The 16,941-nt window shown below is 51.7% G+C and overlaps 1 protein-coding gene across 3 annotated transcripts; it reads right to left on the bottom strand.

Moving 5' to 3' along the window:
• Window positions 1–7,915: 7,915 nt before the first annotated feature.
• Window positions 7,916–16,941, bottom strand: LDLRAD1 (low density lipoprotein receptor class A domain containing 1). 3 transcript variants are annotated; one of them, XM_039237905.1, is made up of 6 exons: window positions 16,921–16,941; window positions 16,179–16,239; window positions 13,248–13,373; window positions 11,113–11,250; window positions 9,276–9,404; window positions 7,916–8,064 (listed from the first exon to the last, which is right to left on the bottom strand). In XM_039237905.1, the coding sequence occupies exons 1-6, from the start codon at window positions 16,939–16,941 to the stop codon at window positions 7,916–7,918; spliced, it is 624 nt and encodes a 207-aa protein (XP_039093836.1). The 3 variants fall into 3 exon arrangements, with proteins under 3 accessions (XP_039093836.1, XP_039093845.1, XP_039093854.1); XM_039237914.1 differs by lacking the exon at window positions 13,248–13,373; XM_039237923.1 differs by lacking the exons at window positions 11,113–11,250; window positions 13,248–13,373.

The raw sequence follows: 16,941 nt of genomic DNA, 5'->3' as shown, positions 1-16,941 counted from the left end.
ATTTTATTAAAGAAAAATCATGCCACCTAATAATGCTCATGAGGTTAGGAGTTGAAAGGGATGATATAACTTTTTTTTATAATAGTTGTCAAATTGGTTTCCATATAACACCCAGTGCTCATCCCCACAAGTGCCCTCCTCCACGCCCAGCACCCCCCCCTCCCCCACCATCAGTCCTCAGTTAGAACATCTAGCAAGTATTGTAGCTCCTGGGATGCAAATCACTGGCTTAGAGTTGGATCAATGATTCCTAGAAGTTCCCAAGTCCTGCACTTGAGGACTCTGTTAAAAAAAAAAAAGTGCAGATAACTTCTACCACTCCATTCTGATTCTCGATTGCTTGTTGGTCCCAGGAACCTGCATTTTGATCAAGCAACATTCGCCCTGCCCTCAGAATCTGCAGGGGCAGCTCCCAGGACTCCTTTTTGGGAAACCAATGAAGATAATGGCACGAGGACAGAGATTCCCTAAGCAAAGTATTCTGTAAATCTCCGTGTGCTGTGCAGATGGGAAATTGTGGGGAAAGTCAGGGTATGATCTCAGACTGACTCTCAGGTCCAGTCAGTATCTCCCGCAATACCGAGCTGGCTAAATGGGGAATTTTACAGGACTTAATCTCATTCATTCCCATCACTTCCATCTGTGGAGACCAGGAGGCTTGAGTCATTGCTTCAGTCGCCCAGCCTGTACAATGAAAGAGCGATGATTGGACACTGGCTTCTTGATGAATGAGGTAGAACAAATCTGCAAGTGGCTGGGGCTGGAAAATGCTAGCAAAGTGCCTCCCTCTGTCTTACTCAAAGGATTCAGAACGCAGCCAAGATGTGATAATGGGACCAGCTTTGCCTTTCTGCCTGGAACAAACAAAAAACCAGGCAGGATACATGAAGCAACAATTTTAAAACACTGGACATCAGATCATGAAGGGTAATGATTCTTGAGACTGAATGCTTTCTTCTCAAGATCAGGAACAAGGCAAGTATATCTACTGTCACTGCTTCTGTTCAACACTGTAAGTGACCACCGAAATGAGAGAGAAAAATGAAAGACATCCAGATTGGAAAGAAAGAAATAAAACTGTATTTATTCACAGGTGATATGATTATATGGAAAGTCTAATGGAATCTGCAAAAAAATATCTAGAACTAATAAAAGAATTTATCAAGGTATATGATATGGTTGATGTACAAAAGGTATATATGGTTGGTGTATAAGAATTCACTGTATTTTTATATACTAGCAGTGAAAAATTAGAGATTAAAATTTGTAAATGCCACTTAACATCAAAAACTATAAAATGCTTAGAGATAAATCTGACAAAGGACATACATACCTGTACACTGAAAACCATGCCACGTTGCTGAGAAATATTAAAGGAGAACCAGTAAATAGAGAAAGATAAATGTAATCATTTTTGAGAGCACTTGGCAATGTTAAGGTGTAAGTTCTCCCCAAAACTAGTCTGTAGTTTCAATGCTATTTCAATCAAAATTCCAGCAGAACTTTTCCATGGAAATTGGCAAACTAATTTTAAAGTTCATATGGAAATGCAAAGGACCTAGATAGAAAAGCCAAAAAATACCTTTGAAAAAGAACAAAGTAGGAGGACTGGTACGGCCTGATTTCAGGGCTTGTATAAAGCAACAGGAATCAAGACAGTATGGTATTGGGATCAGGATAGACTAATAGATCAGTGGAAGAAATAGACCACAAATATATAGATTACTGATTTTTTTTAAGTTTATTTTTTTTTAAGAGAGAAAGTGCAGGGGAGGGGTGGAGAGAGAGAGAGGGAGAGTTAGAATCCCAAGCAAGCTCCATGCTGTCAGCACCAAGCCTGATGCAGGGCTCTGTCCCATGAACTGTGAGATCATGACCTGAGCCGAAATCAAGAGTCGGATGCTCAACCGACTAAGCCACCCAGGCGTCCCTATAAATCACTGATTTTTGACAGTGATGCAAAGGTAACTCAGTAGAGAAAGGATTGTCTTTCCAACAAATAGCGCTGGAACAATACCATTGTGCAAAAACAAAACAAAAAGCATATTGATTCATTCCTTGCACCATCTACAAAAATTAACTCAAAATGGATCACAGACTTAATTGTAAAACCAAAAATATAAGCCTTCTAGGAGAACACAGAGGGTAAAATCTTTGTGACCTAGGGGCTAGGCAATTATTTCATATATACAACATCAAAAGCATTATTCATAAAAGAAAAAACCTGGGGTCGCTGGGGTGGCTCAGTCGGTTACGTGTCCAGCTTCAGCTCAGATCATGATCTCATGGTCTGTGAGATCAAACCTCGCATCGGGCTTTCTGCTGACAACTCAGAGCCTGGAGCCTGCTTCAAGTTCTGTGTCTCCCTTTCTCTCTCTGCCCCTCCCCTGCTTGTGCTCTGTTTCTCTTTCTCTCTCAAAAGAATAAATAAAGATTTTTTAAAAAATTTTTAAGAAAAAATCTGATAAATTGGACTTCATCAAAATAAAAAAAAATTCTGCTCTTGGAAAGGCACTGTTAAAAAATGAAAACACAAGCCACAGACTGGGAGAAATATTTGCAAATCACACATCTGATTAAAAAAAAACATGTGTTCAGAGTATATAAAAAACCATCAAAGCCCAGTAATGAAAAAACAAGCAATGTAATAAAATATAATGGGTAAGGAATTCAAAGGAATCCTTCACCAAGGAAGAAATATAGATGGCAAGTAAGCACACGAAAAGATGCTCAACATCATTAGTCATTAAGGAAATGCAACACAAAATCACAGTGAGATGCTGCCACACCCCCATCAGAACAGCTACGATGAAAAAAGCCTGGCCGTATTGAGTGCCCGCAGGGATACAGAGCAAGGGAACCCTCCTCCTGCAACGGCAGGAATATAAAATGATACAACCACTTTGGAAATCAGGCAGTTTCATAAAAAGGTAAACATCCAACCTTTCACTCCTAGGTGTTACCCCAGGATAAAGGAAAGTCCCGTGTCCATGCAAAGATTTTTATGTAAATAATCATAGGGGCATCACTTGTAATAGCCAAAATTGGAAATAATCCAAAATCCATTAACAAATTGAACACATCAGTGAAGAGTGCCTCTCTGCAGCCTGGAGTGCTCTAATGTAGGAGATTCATATAAGGGAATACTAGTCACCACTAGGAAGGAAGGCCGATCAGGCAGGCTACGACATGGGTGAGCCTCGTAATAGTTATTCTGAGCCAAAGAAGCCAGCCCAGCCAATTCATATAACATTGTAAAAAAAAAAAAAAAAAAAAGTACAGACTAACAGACAATCACTGGCTGCCTGAATATGAGAGTAAGGATGGGGGAGAGTGAGGGTGAAGGATTACAGAGGGGCCCAAGGACACTTGAGAGTGATGGATATGTTCACGATTTTGACTGTAATAGTTTCATGGGTACATACATATGTCAAGCTTATGAATATGTATACTTAAAATATGTGTAACTTATTGTATGTCAATTATACCTCGATAAAGCTGTTTTTGTAAGTTTTTTTAAATGTTTATTTTTGAGAGAGAAAGAGGGGGAGGGACAGAGAGAGAGACAGAGGATCCAAAGCGTGCTCTGTGCTGTCAACACAGAGCCCAACATGGGCGTGAACTCACGAACCGTGAGATCATGACCTGAGCTGAAGTCAGATGCTTAACCTACTGAGCCACCCAGGCGCCCTGTAATAAAGCTGCTTTTAAAAACTTATTAACATATACTTAAGATCTATGCATTTACTGCATGTAAATTATACCTCAATAATTTTTTTTTTTTTTTTTGAGGAGGATTCAGAGAAATCTACCTTGACCTGTAGTTGCTGGATAGCCTTCAGAATCCCAGTGACGGCCAACAGACAGTGCCATGTTGAGCTGGTCCCAGTGTCCTCTTGTCAAAAGCCCGGATGAGCTCTGAGTTTCTCTCCAGTTCTAGCACCTGTGGTCTGGGGAGTCTAGGGATAGACAGAGAGTCCCAGGCAAACAGTGACCACAGAGGACTAAAGCAGACCAGATTTCCAGGGCAAGCCCTGCTGCGAAGGCTGAGCCTCTTTAAATTCCATCCACCCATACTGTGTTTGCAGGAAGCTCAGGGCCAGGGAGATGGCCAATATTGACGCTGGCTGCCTGGGTTCTCGACAGGGGCTGTGGCTGTAAATTCCCTGCTCTGCCCATGTGAGCCCGGGGAGGGGCCTGGCTGGCTGCCCTGGGCTCTGTGTCTTTCTGGACCTGGCATATGAGTGTCATCTGGGAGGTAGCTGTGACACCTGCCTCTTTCTGAAAGGAAGTACCAATAAACAAGAAAAGAATAAATGCCATTCTGGCAGTGCCGGCCACCTGCTGTTGACAGGCCACTCTCCCCTGGACCAGGCTCGAATTTTCTTTTCCAGGGAATCCTGGCTGAGAAAGAGAGGTGGGGTGCAGCAGGCGCTGGATCTGGCCCTCTCAACATTTCATCCTGGCCATATGATCTCAGGCCAGCAACTTCATCTCTCTGTGCCTCTGTAAAGTGCAAATAGCCAAGCCAGGTTCCTGGAATGTTTGTGAACATGAGGAGAAATGAGATACAAGGGACAAGACATATATAAGTTTGTGACACTGCCTGGCAGATACTACGTGCTGACTCAATATTGCCTTTTAATAGTCGCTAAAGCCTCTGGCACAGTGCTTCGGACCCTGCCCTTTCTTCTGCCTAGAGTTTTAAGGGTTCCCAGTGGCGTTCACATTCTGGATCTCACTTTTTCTTCCCAGTGAGCCTGCAAGATAGTTTGACGATGACATCATGATTCCTGATGCACAGAAGAGAGACTTCTTTGCAGCCCCTCTTCAGAAGGAAGAATCAAATGCATCCCTCCTGCTTTCAGCGCCCGGCAGTCTCCAGAGTCAAGTTTACTCCCTGCAGCCCAGATTCGGAGGCTCTTTCTCACGCTGCAGCCGAGGGGTACCGTTTCACGTTCCCCCAGCCACCAGGTGCCCTCCCTGCACACTTCATTCCCAGGCCTCCTGAAACCCAGCGTTCAACAGCGCACTGCCACAGCTGAGTGCCCAGACCCCTGACTGCCCCTGACCAGTCGGAGGGTTGAGCTCTCACTTAGAACAGTGTGTGGTTCATAGTAAGCATTCAGCGAGTACCAGCTGTGTGCACCTGGAAGCCTGGCTTTTAGTCCTTGCCCTGCTACTGGCACGCTGAGGACTGGGACAAGTTTGTCCCAGCCTTGTTTCTCCATCCTGTGGAATGAAGCATCTTCATCTCTAGGGGCCCGTAGATGGGGTTGATGGGGGAAAGGAGGATAAAATGATGTGCAGACAGTGGTGTCAGTACCTCCGGGCACTTTCTGAAAAGAACGGCAGGCCACTGAGGAAGCCCAGGCCCGGATGACCACTGGGTGCCACCTGCCTCCCCCCTGCAGGGCCCAGCCAGGGCGCCAGCAGGAAACGTGGTCCTGGCAGGCACCGGGCACTCTCCTGCTCCCGGAACCACTGGGGCCGGCTGGGGTGAGCTCACTAGGGGCGCATTCCCGTGGCCTCCCAGGACCTTGTTGTCAGCAGCCAGGGCTCAGGGCATTGGAAACCATTACATCTGAGTGCTGGAATGCGCCTCTGGACTGTTCCTTGTTCTCTCTTCCCCCGCACACTGGTGTCCTGGTGGAGAAGGCAGGGCCCAGGGCCGGAGGACTGGTGCTCCTTCTCAGGCCTCTGGACTCCTCCGTTTCCCCTTCCCACTCCCTCCCCTGCCCCCACTTCCGTAGGGCCCTAAGGCCCCTGTGTTCCCACCAGTCAGTAGCCTTTGACTGCCCCCTCTGCCTTGGTCCAAGTGCTGGCATCTCTCTCTTGGACTATTGTAATTAAAGTTCATCGAAGGTCTAGAAAACTTCCTTGCTCCTTGGTCCCGATGATGGCCACTGCCCTTAGGATGAAGCGTGACAGGCTGTGTCCTGTGGGATCACATCCCTGTTCATCTCCTCACCTCCTCTCCTACTGTCTCCTGCCCCCAGCCAATGCTTTGGCTGCTCTCGCCTGCTGGGCATTCCTTGGCTGAGCTGTGCCCTGTCACACACGCATACTTTCATTCACACTGACCCCTTAGCGGGGAATGCCCTTCTCCTCCACCTCTACCTCCGGAGATTCTCCTACCCTCCGGAGCCAGCCCAAGTGTCCTTGCTCTGGACCAGGCGTCAGAAGAGCCTCAGCTGTGCTGTAGTTGGACGGGAGCTCAGCCAAGTGTGCCAGAGCCCTGGGCCGACCGTCCCTCAGCCAGCATCCCCGAGACACCTTGTTCCAGGAGCCGGTCCTCGGGTCCTCAGTGTTGGGGACATGATTGTATGCTCACTCCCCAATGGCCTCTCCTTGGTGGCCTGAGCCCCGCATTTCCTGCTGCCCCCACCCGTGCCTCTACATGTGAGGTGCCTCAGCCATGAGGCTGTACTCCTCATGTGCTGGGTTCCGGCTCTCTTCACTCTTGGGTGCCTGGCCCTCGCTTGGCCCACAGCAGGTGCACAGAGGCTGTTCAGTGAGTAAAAGAATGAACTGGAGCTCGGCGATCTCTCAGATGCTCATTTTCAACTCAAAACTCAAAAAAGAGTGAGTTTTATATAAAACCAATTAATTTCCAATGGGGGATAGGTCTGTCTTCTTCAACAGGAACCCTCTTGTTGGCCGGATTCTAAGTCTCTCTTTAGGAATAAGGGCGGGTCACATTCTGCCCTTCAAGCTACCTTATTTAAATACCCCATGGAGAGTCTGTTCCTGGCCAAGGTATAATAACATTGGTAGCAGGATTCAGAGGCTAGAGACCAGAGACCATGCTTGAGTTCCAGTGCCAGCACCGACTTTGTTGTATGACCTGAGCAAGTCATTCCTTCCTCCGGGCCTCAGTTTCCTCATCTGCTTAATGGGGATACCATCCTTGTCTGGCTGGCTGTTGTGAAACCAGAAAGTATTCAAAGAAAGAGCTCATTCACTCAGGCTCCAGGACCAAAATATAATGCCTACTTCTGGAAACCTGGGCTGTTTGGCTGGGCAGCTGGTCACAGGACAGAGGGTGGGGAGTGGTAGGGTGGAGAGGGGCCAGTGAGCAGCTCCTCAAGCCGCCCTTTCTCCTGACTCTCTAATCCCCAGCTTGGAGCCTCTGAGGACAGCTTCCCAGTGGCTGGATGGCCCGTACCCTGCCTCGTGTGCAATCTCTTGTGATCAATCAGTAGCGCCCACTAGGATTACTGAGTTGAGAAAATTGCCAAGGCTGCATGTGCACCCAGCAGGTCTGTCTTAGGTAGCAAAGGGGCAGAACGTGGCATACACTTCACATATATGTTCCATCCATGAGAGCTGAGCTCCTCAGCTTGGGTTTTTAAGTCCCAGACTTCTCTTTTTCCTAAGCAGTGACAAGGTCAGGATCTGCAAGCCTGTCTTAGGGCAGAAGAACATATTTCTCCTTTGTGGCCCAGAAATAGGCCCCAAATCACAGAAACAGATTCCATTCATCTCAGGAGCTGCCTGTTGTGGTAGTGAGCCCCTGGCACTCTAGGCATTCAAGAAGAGGCTGAACAGCTTGAAAGCAGGAGAGGCAATTTTTTTTTTTTTAAAGACAGAGAGCAAGCAGGGGAGGGGCAGAGAGAGAGGGAGAGAGAGATTCTCAAGCAGGCTCCACGCTCAGCTCAGAGCCTGGTGCAGGGCTCAAACTCACAATGCTGAGATCATGACCTGAGCGGAAATCAAGAGTCAGAGACTTAATCGACTGAGCCCCCCAGGGGCCCCCAGGAGAGGCAATTCTTGTGCACAGGCAATGGTGCATAGATCCCACTGGATGATCTTGCAGCCTCCTTCCTGTCCGCGTTTTCTTAGATGCGATGCTCGTGTGAAGGGGTATGAGTGCCGTGCCAGCCAGTCACCTAGCCTGGCCTGGGTAGCCCGGTCAGGGTCCAGGACAGGAGTATTCATCAGACCAGTCAGAGCAGTGCTGCGTGTGGTCCCGGCACAGGACCCTCGGGATGCAGCCACAGTACTTGAAGACAGTGGAGGAGCAGCGCCACCAGCCAGGGCCGCAGGGCGGGCATGCAGTCACTGTGGGCACAAGAGCCAGCAGAAGGGCCGCTGCTGTGTCCTGGAGTGCCCTGGGCCCCCGGCCACCCTTGGCTCTGAGATCTGCCACAGTTCCCCATAGCGCCACCCTGTCAAACACGGGTTGCCTGCATGCCTTATTTCCCTGTGGGACAGAGAATCTAGACTCCCCAAAGCATCGGCTGTGTGACCGCGAGCAAGTCTCTCACCCTGTCTGAGCCTCAGTTTCCTCATCTGCTCAGGTCATTATTAAGGAAGATAATCGAAGTGCCCGGCCCATGGTCAGTGTTCAGATACTAAGGGGAGCATAATTGTCTCCCACAGCCTACCCTCCCTCCCTGACTCTGACTCAGTGACACCGGCCAACTTATGGTGGATTTCTGAGGATGCCTCACAGATTTCCCTCCTTTGCCCTGTACCCTGGGCCTTCAGTGTGCTTCCCTGCACACTCAGCCGCTGCCTGTTAAAATCTGCTTGAACACTGCCTCTTCCGAGAAGTCTCCCTTGATTCTTACCTGTCACCCCAAACCCTCTCCAAGGTTTTTGGAACCCAGCCCTTCATCTTGGCATCAGCTTGATGTTAGTCGTGGGGGTAGGGCACATGTTTGACTCCTGACTATCCTTCAGCAGAACCTGGCACCACGCCTAGCCCCTAAGAGTGCTCAGAACATGTTTGTTGATTGAACAATGGGGAAGAGATTGAAAGGAAAGTCTGGGCAGTGAAAGAGCTTCAGACTTGGAGTCAGGAGACCTGGGTTTATACCCATGCTTTTTTCCGATCACTTATTCTATTAAGTCCCTTCTTGGGCCTCAGTTTACCTACATATAAATTTGAGGCCAGTGATCCCTGCCCTGCTTTCCTCACAGGGCTTTTTGAGGTAAGGAGGAGATGAAAGAAACTCGGGTTCACACCCCATTTCAGCCATGTACATACTCCTTGCGTGACCACCCTCTGGGCCCCAGTTTCCTCATATGTGCCTTTGAGGGTATGCTCCCCGCCACAGAAGAATAACCCTCCAGAAGGAGTCACTTGGAGTGGTAGTGAGCACCCCACCACTGGAAGCATTCGAGCAGGGGGTGGAAAACTTCTTCGTGGTATGTGAGAAGGGGAGGCAGGGGAACCTCTGAGATTCTCTGGTCCACATCTGCGCTTTGGCCACTGCCTGGTCACCTGCCCCAGCCCAGCCTGTGCCCAGCTGTGCCCAGACCCTTACCTGGGCTCAGTTCATCTGAGCAGTCCCCACAGTTGTTGATCCCATCACACTTTTGGTCCGAGTAGATCCAGGAAGATGGGTCTCCACAGCGGGCCACGAGGAAGCCGGGGAGGCTCTGGGGCACATCCCCTACAGTGGGACAGATGAAGCCGGGGGAAGTCCACATTCAGCCTCTAGACACCTATCTGAAGGTGGATTGTCCTGACCACCTTGGCAGTTGCCAAGCTCGGGCTCAGGAGGAGAAGGTTTTCCTGAGGCAGAAGTCAAGTCAAGGGCAGAGGAGTGTTCTTGCCTGTCTACCCACCAAGATGCTCAGAGAGTGGCATCTCCCTTCCTCACTGCCGCCTTAGCTCTGCTGAGTGCCTACCTCACACCAATGCCTGCACTATTCCTTCCTCGAGAAATGTCCTTTCTGACACCTCTCCAAAACCATTCCACTTTCAAGTCCAGGTTCATGTTCCTTCACCTCAGGAAGCCTTCTCCAACAGGAGCAGAGCAAGAGTAAATGTGCAGTCTTGCACTTGGCCACCAGATCTCAGAGGATGTGGGTTCACATACTTTGTGAGACGGAGTCAGAGCACCATTCTTGCAAATGGGTTCTGTGTTAGACAGCGGTGTGAAAGGGCTAACAAAAATGAACACAAACTCAGGCCCCATCACAAGAGGCCTTTGGGAGGGGAAAAGCCTTTGTTCCTTGGGCTAGCCAGGGCCAGCCAGAGATGCCCTGGGTGCCTCTGACCGGGAAGAGGGACGAGGGTAGCCAGGATGTGTCCTGTGTTGTGCTGGTCATTGGAGAAAACCAACACGAGGGAGTGGCTGTAGGGGTCCAGAGTGTGGCCCCAGGAAGGAGACACTCATGGGAGGCCAGAAAGCAATCTGCAAATCCATGCAGTGCCACCATCATGATGGTAGATGATGGTTCAAAATGTGGTTCAGATGAGAGAACAGAGTTGGAACCAATCAAGGATGCCGCAGGGCAACAGCTCCAGACTCAGTACAAGGGAGACATTCCCAAGGAAACCATGTGATGAAGGAGGGGAGCAGCGACTCAGGCTGTAGTGAGGCCCCCATCCTGGAAGTATGCAAGCAGAGGCTTGGGTTTGTGATGAGGGCATTTGAGCATCAGCTGGGGTGTGGCCTAGATGACCTTTAACATCACCTCTAGTCTAGAGATAGTGACCCTTCCCCATCCGCTCCCGCATCCCACCCACTCCTCTCCCTCCTACATGGGAAGTACCCAGTCCACATGGCTTTTCTCTCCTGAGCACATCAGGTCCCTAAGTTCTGGGACCAGGTCTTCTTATTCATTCACTCATTCCATCATTCCTTCAGGAAATCATGCCAGATATAGTCTTCTGCCAGGAACCGGGGTCCCCAGACCAAGTAGACCAGGCCTGCCCCAGAGGGGTTCATGGTCTGGTGGGGGTGGCGAATGTGCTGATGTGAGTAGGGCTAGGACGGGGGGAAGCACAGGGGCTATGAGAGTCCAGGGGAGGGAACTTAACCTACTTTGAGAGTCAGGGAAGGCTTCCTGGTGGAGTTAACACTTGAACTCTCCCTTGAAAGATGAATACAGGTTCTCAGGGACTGGAGACGCACAGAGCGAAGGCTCTCCTAGTGTGGGCGCATATGTGTGCACGTGCCTGGCACGGGGTAAGGACAGGTGCTGCTCGCTGAGGGTACCATACAAGCAACGACCGCGGGACACGCAGGTGCCTGGGAGACTGGAGACGCCAGAGCTTCAGTATGGCTGCAGGGAGAACTGGAGTCGGGGGCAACCCCACATGGGTTCTGGAGGGCCCCACTCGGGGCAGGGCAGGACTGAGCAGGTACTCACGGCACATGGCCTCATCTTCATCCTCGCCCTGGGCACAGGCGCGGACGCCGTCACAGACCCTGCTGGCTGGGAGGCAGCTCCTCCGGTCGTGGCACAGGAAGCCTGTCCTGTTCATCAGCGTCATGCAGGTCTGGGCCCCTGAGTTGGCAGGGAGAGACCCTGGAGGCTCAAGAGTGGTGCTTATAAGGACATCACGAGTTCCTAAAGCTGAGCTTTACACTGAGCTTGCCCAAGGACCCGGGGGCAGCCAGGATGGTGCCGGGCTGGGTGGTGATGGAGATGAGGTCCAAGCCCCCACTCTACCGTTTCCCAGCTGTGTGACCTTGGGCAGATGACTTGATCTCTCTGAGCCTCAGATTCCTTGTCTGTACAGTGACACAAACCCCATAGGACTCTGGAGAGATCACGTGAAAGCTTTTGGGTGAATAACCCTACACCAGAGAACATGAGGAGTGAGTCATGGTTGCCTCCTTTACTGAGAGCTTCTGGACAGTCCCGTGGAAACTCCCAAGGACAGGGTTCCAGTCCGTGAAGTGGTTTTAAGGGTGGAGCTCCTGGTGCCGGGTCAGGTCGGCAGGAGCAATCTAGTGGGGCTTGCTGGGGACCATTTTGCCACAGTCCCTTACATCTGGGCACACCTTCATGGGCTGCAGAATCCTTTCACATTTGTACTCTACTGTTTCCCCAAATAGCCCTGTGAGGTGTCCTCATTAGCCCCACTTTACAGATGAGAAAAGTAAGGCCCAGACAGATGCAAGGCCCAGTGCTGGGGCTGGCTCCCCAGTGTCCGGCTAGGAGTCTTCTCATCCCACTGGGGGGAACACCCATCCCAGGGCTGCTCCAGAGAATTAAAGGAGAGAGACTGGCGGACACATAGGGGGTCACCCTGGCCCCACAGGCCATGAGTGTGTGTGTATACACGTGCGTGCAGGTTGGAGATGGGACTGGGGCTGTGCACGTGTGTTCGGGCACCCATGAACCACACCTCACCTCCCGGAGCTAGCCTGGCTACTAGGAGAGAGACTGGCTCGCAGAGATACCCGCGTTGTCACACATACATACACACAGTGACACACGTGCACACACACAGACACGTGCACACACAGGTGCGTGTGTATACGCATATACACATAGACACTTGCACACACGCTGATGCACACAGAGACACATGTGTGCACACATGGGCACACGAGTGTAGCTACTCACATGTTCACCTCTACCGTCAGTGCCCATGATCTTGCACAGGCACGTAGAGTACTGTGGGTTTTACCCCCCACCCCCACATCGTCCCCCACCTGGCTCCAGAGACATCTCTCAGAAATGACACCCCACCCCCAGCTTAAGCCCCTCCCCATGGTCTCTGGATGGTGACCCCTCCCCAGCATAGCCCTGAGGCCCCGGCACCTGCCCCGCCCACTGCTCTTGCCTTGGGTGTCCACTGGCCTCCTGCAGTCTCTTCCCCCCATGTTGCCTCTCACCCAGGGACTCTGCACATGGGGTTGCCTGTGCCCAGGACCTTTCTCCTGCCGCCCCGTCCAGTAACCATTTCCCACTTTTTCTTCATAGCTCAGCTCCCTTTCACCTCTCGGGGTGCCCACCTGACTCCTAGCCTGGGTCAGAGCCCCTGTTCCAGACTCGCAGAGCTCCCATTAACACTGCCTTAATGTACTTATTTGGTTAATATCCATTAATCTCCAAACCACGAGCTCCATGGGGCAGGGACTGTGTTGGGGTTCGGCCCTGAAGTCAGGGCTGCAGGGATGTACCAGACACGTCCCTGTCCTTTGTGGAGGAGGCAGACACCCAGGTGGACGGCACCTCCCAGGACAGCGAGGCCAGGGGAAGAGAAAGTATGTGGGGCTGTGGGGGCCGAGGCACATGGCCTAGCCTAGGGTCCAGGGAGGGTTCCTGAGGAAGGTGACATCAGAGCTGGGTCCTCTCAATAACTCGTATCACAGATGTGCAAATGGCAGCTCTGGCATGTGTGTGTGTGCATGTCGTGTCTGTGTGCACACAGCCTAGGAATTGTCCTAAAGCCTGATTGTGGAGAAGTCAGCGGCATTAGGATTCCTCATCTCTCTGTGCCCGGATCCCCTCCTAGTAAGTCCAGCCCACCCTTTCTTGACCACACTGACCTGGTGTGCGTCGTGGGAGTCCGAGGATGGTGACCAGGGTGATCAGGGCTGCGAGAGTCACTAGCAGGAGCAGCAAGAAGGCCGAGAGGCAGATGCCTTGGCGCGAGCAGCAGAAGGGGCCGTGGCCTACGACGTGTGGGTGGGAAGCCAGTGACCAAGCAGCTGGGGATCCCACTCCCTGGCCCCTGCAGGTGCACCTCCCCTCATGGGGGTGTGGGGGCAGGAAGGGCTTCCTGGAGGAGGGGGCTCCTGAGCCTTCCATGATGCTCTCGGTCCTGCCTGTGGGCCCACCTTCACCAAGCACCCATCCCTCACCCCGGCCAGCAGCTGGTCAGCGGCAATCAGGATAAACATCCCAGTCACTACTCCACCGCCCTCACCCAGATGGCTTCCCTCGAGGACTTCTCCTCAGGAGGCCAAGAGAGATGGACATCTGCGTGGTGAGAACTTGCCTGGGGAAAAACTAGAGCAGACCCTTCGTAGTCATTGATTTTTCAAAAACAACCTTTATTTTATAGATGAGGAAACTGAGGCTCAGAGAAGAAAAGGTCCAGGTCACCTTGTGCAGAGCTGGGACATGAGTCGACACCAAAGCCTATGCCCTTGGCACGATGCCAGCTGAGTGTCCATTCTGGAGCCAGCCAGGATGCAGGTTAGAATCCCAACTGGACCATACTGAGAAGTCACCTTACTTTTCTATGCCTATTTCCTCATGTGGAAAAAGCGGGTCATAATACCTACCTTAGGGTTGTTGAGAGGGTTAGGCTAAGCTAGTTAACAGATTAGAAAGGTGCTTGGCACATAGTAAGTGTTCTAAAGGCTTTAGCTATTATTATTCCTTATTGAGCACCTACTATGTGCCAAGTTGTATCCTAAGCACTGTGGAAATAACAGTGAGAGGAAAATTCTGCTCCTATAACTTACTTTGCTCCTTTAATTTTTGCTTCCTCGTGAAAATAATGAAAGAAAGTGTTATTAAGGACCTACAAGGTGCCCTGCTCTGTAAAGGACAAAAAACCAGTAGTCACAGCTCTGGTCCTTATACCCCAAAAGCGTGTTGTTATACTTAAAGAACAAGGCATGGATGGGGAAAAGGAAGAGTGTGGGTGCCCACTGCTGTCCTGTTCTCTGCGCCACAGTTAGCTCAGAAAAGGGGGCAGGACAGGTCTTAGGCATCTCTGTGCCTCCAGGGTCGAGCCAAGAGGCGGGGCACACAGTAGGCGCTTTGTGATTACTCTGACCTAGAGATCCCAGAGACACAGGAGGGCCCCCAGTTCAGGTGAGTTCACATCACTTCTCTCCAATCCACTCACATTTCCAGGAGTGCCTGCTCTGTGCTTGCCTGTCCGGCAGACCTGCACCTGGACACGGCAGCTCTAGTGCCAGGTGCTGAGTGTCAAGAAGGCGTGAGCAAGATGCCATGGCTACTGGAAGGAGGGGTGTGGGAAGCACAGGTGGGATTTCCACAGGCAGGTGAGGGGAGGGTGCAAGAAGGCATCCCTAGTAGAGAGTGTAAGAGTAAAGGCTTGGGGGAGGGCACGTGGGGAAGGGCAAGCGGCCTGGGGTGGCTGGAGCCCCGGCTGGGTGTGCACTGGGAGAGGAGATAAGAGCAGGGGATGCAGCAGGAACTGAAAACCCGCAACCCCCACAGTCCTGGTTGGCGGCAGACACAGAGTAAACCCAGGTAACCGGGGAGACAGCGTGGAGTCTGGTCAGCCAAGCAGCTGCTCCTCAAATATTTGTGCAGCACAGGCTGCGGGCGGGGGTGTCACCGGAGACGTTTGAGACACGTTGGCAGCACCAGAGCCCAAGCCCAGGTGAAGATGCCGCTCTTCAAAGCTACAACTGGGGCGCCTGGGTGGCTTAGTCGGTTAAGCGTCCGACTTTCGCTTAGGACATGATCTCACGATTTGTGGGTTCGAGCCCCGCGTCGGGCTTTGTGCTGACAGCCAGCTCAGAGCCTGGAGCCTGTTTCAGAGTCTGTGGCTCCCTCTCTCTCTGACCCTCCCCTGCTCACGCTGTCTCTCTCTCTCCTAGAAATAAATAAAAAACATTAAAAAAAAAAAAAAAAAAGCTACAACTGCCCTGGGGCGCCAATCCTTCCGGGACACGAGGGTGGGAAAAGGAGGCCCCGCCCTTTCCACAGCCACGCCCACCGAGAGCCGCTCTGGGAAATAAACAAACTGCCCCCGTTGAGCGACAGGGACACAGGGGCTTTGCTGCCAGAGGAACCCCAGTTCGAATTTTAACTCCACCTCCCAGCTGTGTGGGATCCCGATTTGGCCAAGCTCCCCAAATTCCCTTTGCCCAACTGCCCCATCTTGCTATTGCCCCAAACAGGACCCCTTCTCGGACTGGTCTCGGGATTAAAAGAGCCCGTTCATAGCCAGGCACATACTAGGGGGTTGATTCTTTATAGCTGTTACTATTATCATCTATCTCTCTGGTTCTGTTTCCTTACTAACAAACGTGAGCCAAGACAGGGCTCAATAGATGTGTGTTCCTTCCTCCCTTTACTGCATAAAGGCAAAGCCACCTATACTGGGTACACTGGGAGTCAGTGTCACATGGGAGGGGCTAAGTGTGTGACCCTGCCCACTTTATCTCTCAGAGGTAAAGAGCATGGCCAAGTCACCCACTGGGCTCTGGCTGCAGAGTTCTTCCCTCTATAGGTTACAGTGGGCGCTGTATGTGGTGCAGGGTCTGTGATAGGCAGCACACAGTAGGCCCTCAACAAATGCATGGAGAGAAAGAACAAACCTCTTAAGCAGGTGACCGTCAGCAAGGCTGGCCAGGCAGCTGGGAGGGGACAACATCAGCATGGGGGCAGAGGTCTGAGGGACAGTGGGAGCCCTGGGGAGCCCTCTTCATTCATCTGGAGCCTCAGCCCAGCCTCAAGGGAGCCCCGCCTGGGGGCCCTCAGTCCTTTACCTTCCCCTCCAGGGAGGGCTTTGGTTCCAGCAGCAGCATTGCCATTGCCATCGCCATCGCCCTGCCCAAGAGAAGACAGGTTTTCAGAAGGGTCTCGGAGAGTCTTCCATGGAACCTCAGGCCCCCCACCGTCAGTGTGCTGAGTGCCTCAGACCTGCTTCACGATCCACACCCACGCTAGACTGCGTTCCTTGCCTGCAGTGCCTTTCTCTCCACTGTGCACTTGGCAAACGTTCCGCCTTCAAACTGGCTTAGGCTCCTCCCTGGATGAAGGCTTTCCTTGATGCCCTCTCCCATAATGTTGACGGCCCCCTCCCCTGGCTCCTGTCCCCCGTGGCCCCTCTGTCCCCCTTCTAGCACTCACCACCCAAACTGCGCAGCTGCTTCACCTGGTGAGGCCCCTACAATCTGGGAGGGAGCCTCCAGAGAGCACGGGGGACCTGGGCCACCTCAGCACCTCACCACTTGACTGCCCACTCCTTGACTCAGGGTGGACTTCCCCAGGCCAGGAACCATTTTAAAGCAGCTCTTGGGGCACCTGGGTGACTCAGCTCAGTTGGTTGAACAGCTGACTCTTGATTTCCACTCAGGTCATGATCCCAGGATTGTAGGATCAAGCCCCATGTTGGGCTCTGCGCTGAGCATGGAGCCTGCTTGAGATTCTGCCTCTCTCTCCTGCTCATACTCTCTCTTTCTCTCTGAAATGAAATTTGAAAAAAAAAATAAATAAAGCAGCCCTTACCTGGGGGAAGATTTTGTTCAT

Source organism: Hyaena hyaena, unplaced genomic scaffold, assembly GCF_003009895.1.
Source record: "Hyaena hyaena isolate Hyena2069 unplaced genomic scaffold, ASM300989v1 scaffold_5, whole genome shotgun sequence".
Taxonomy (NCBI): Eukaryota; Metazoa; Chordata; class Mammalia; order Carnivora; family Hyaenidae; genus Hyaena; species Hyaena hyaena.
Note: the sequence above shows the minus strand (reverse complement) of the source record. Positions and strands in the feature narration are given on the sequence as shown.

Bases quoted from the DNA above. Each gene is read 5' to 3' on its own strand.
- LDLRAD1 (XM_039237905.1), bottom strand. From the start codon at position 16,941: ATGAACAAAATCTTCCCCCAG. The intron at 16,240-16,920 runs GTAAGGGCTGCT...TCTCTTGGGCAG, and splicing joins TGAACAAAATCTTCCCCCAG to GGCGATGGCGATGGCAATGG. The intron at 8,065-9,275 runs GTAAGGGTCTGG...TTGTGCCCACAG, and splicing joins CTCAGATGAACTGAGCCCAG to TGACTGCATGCCCGCCCTGC.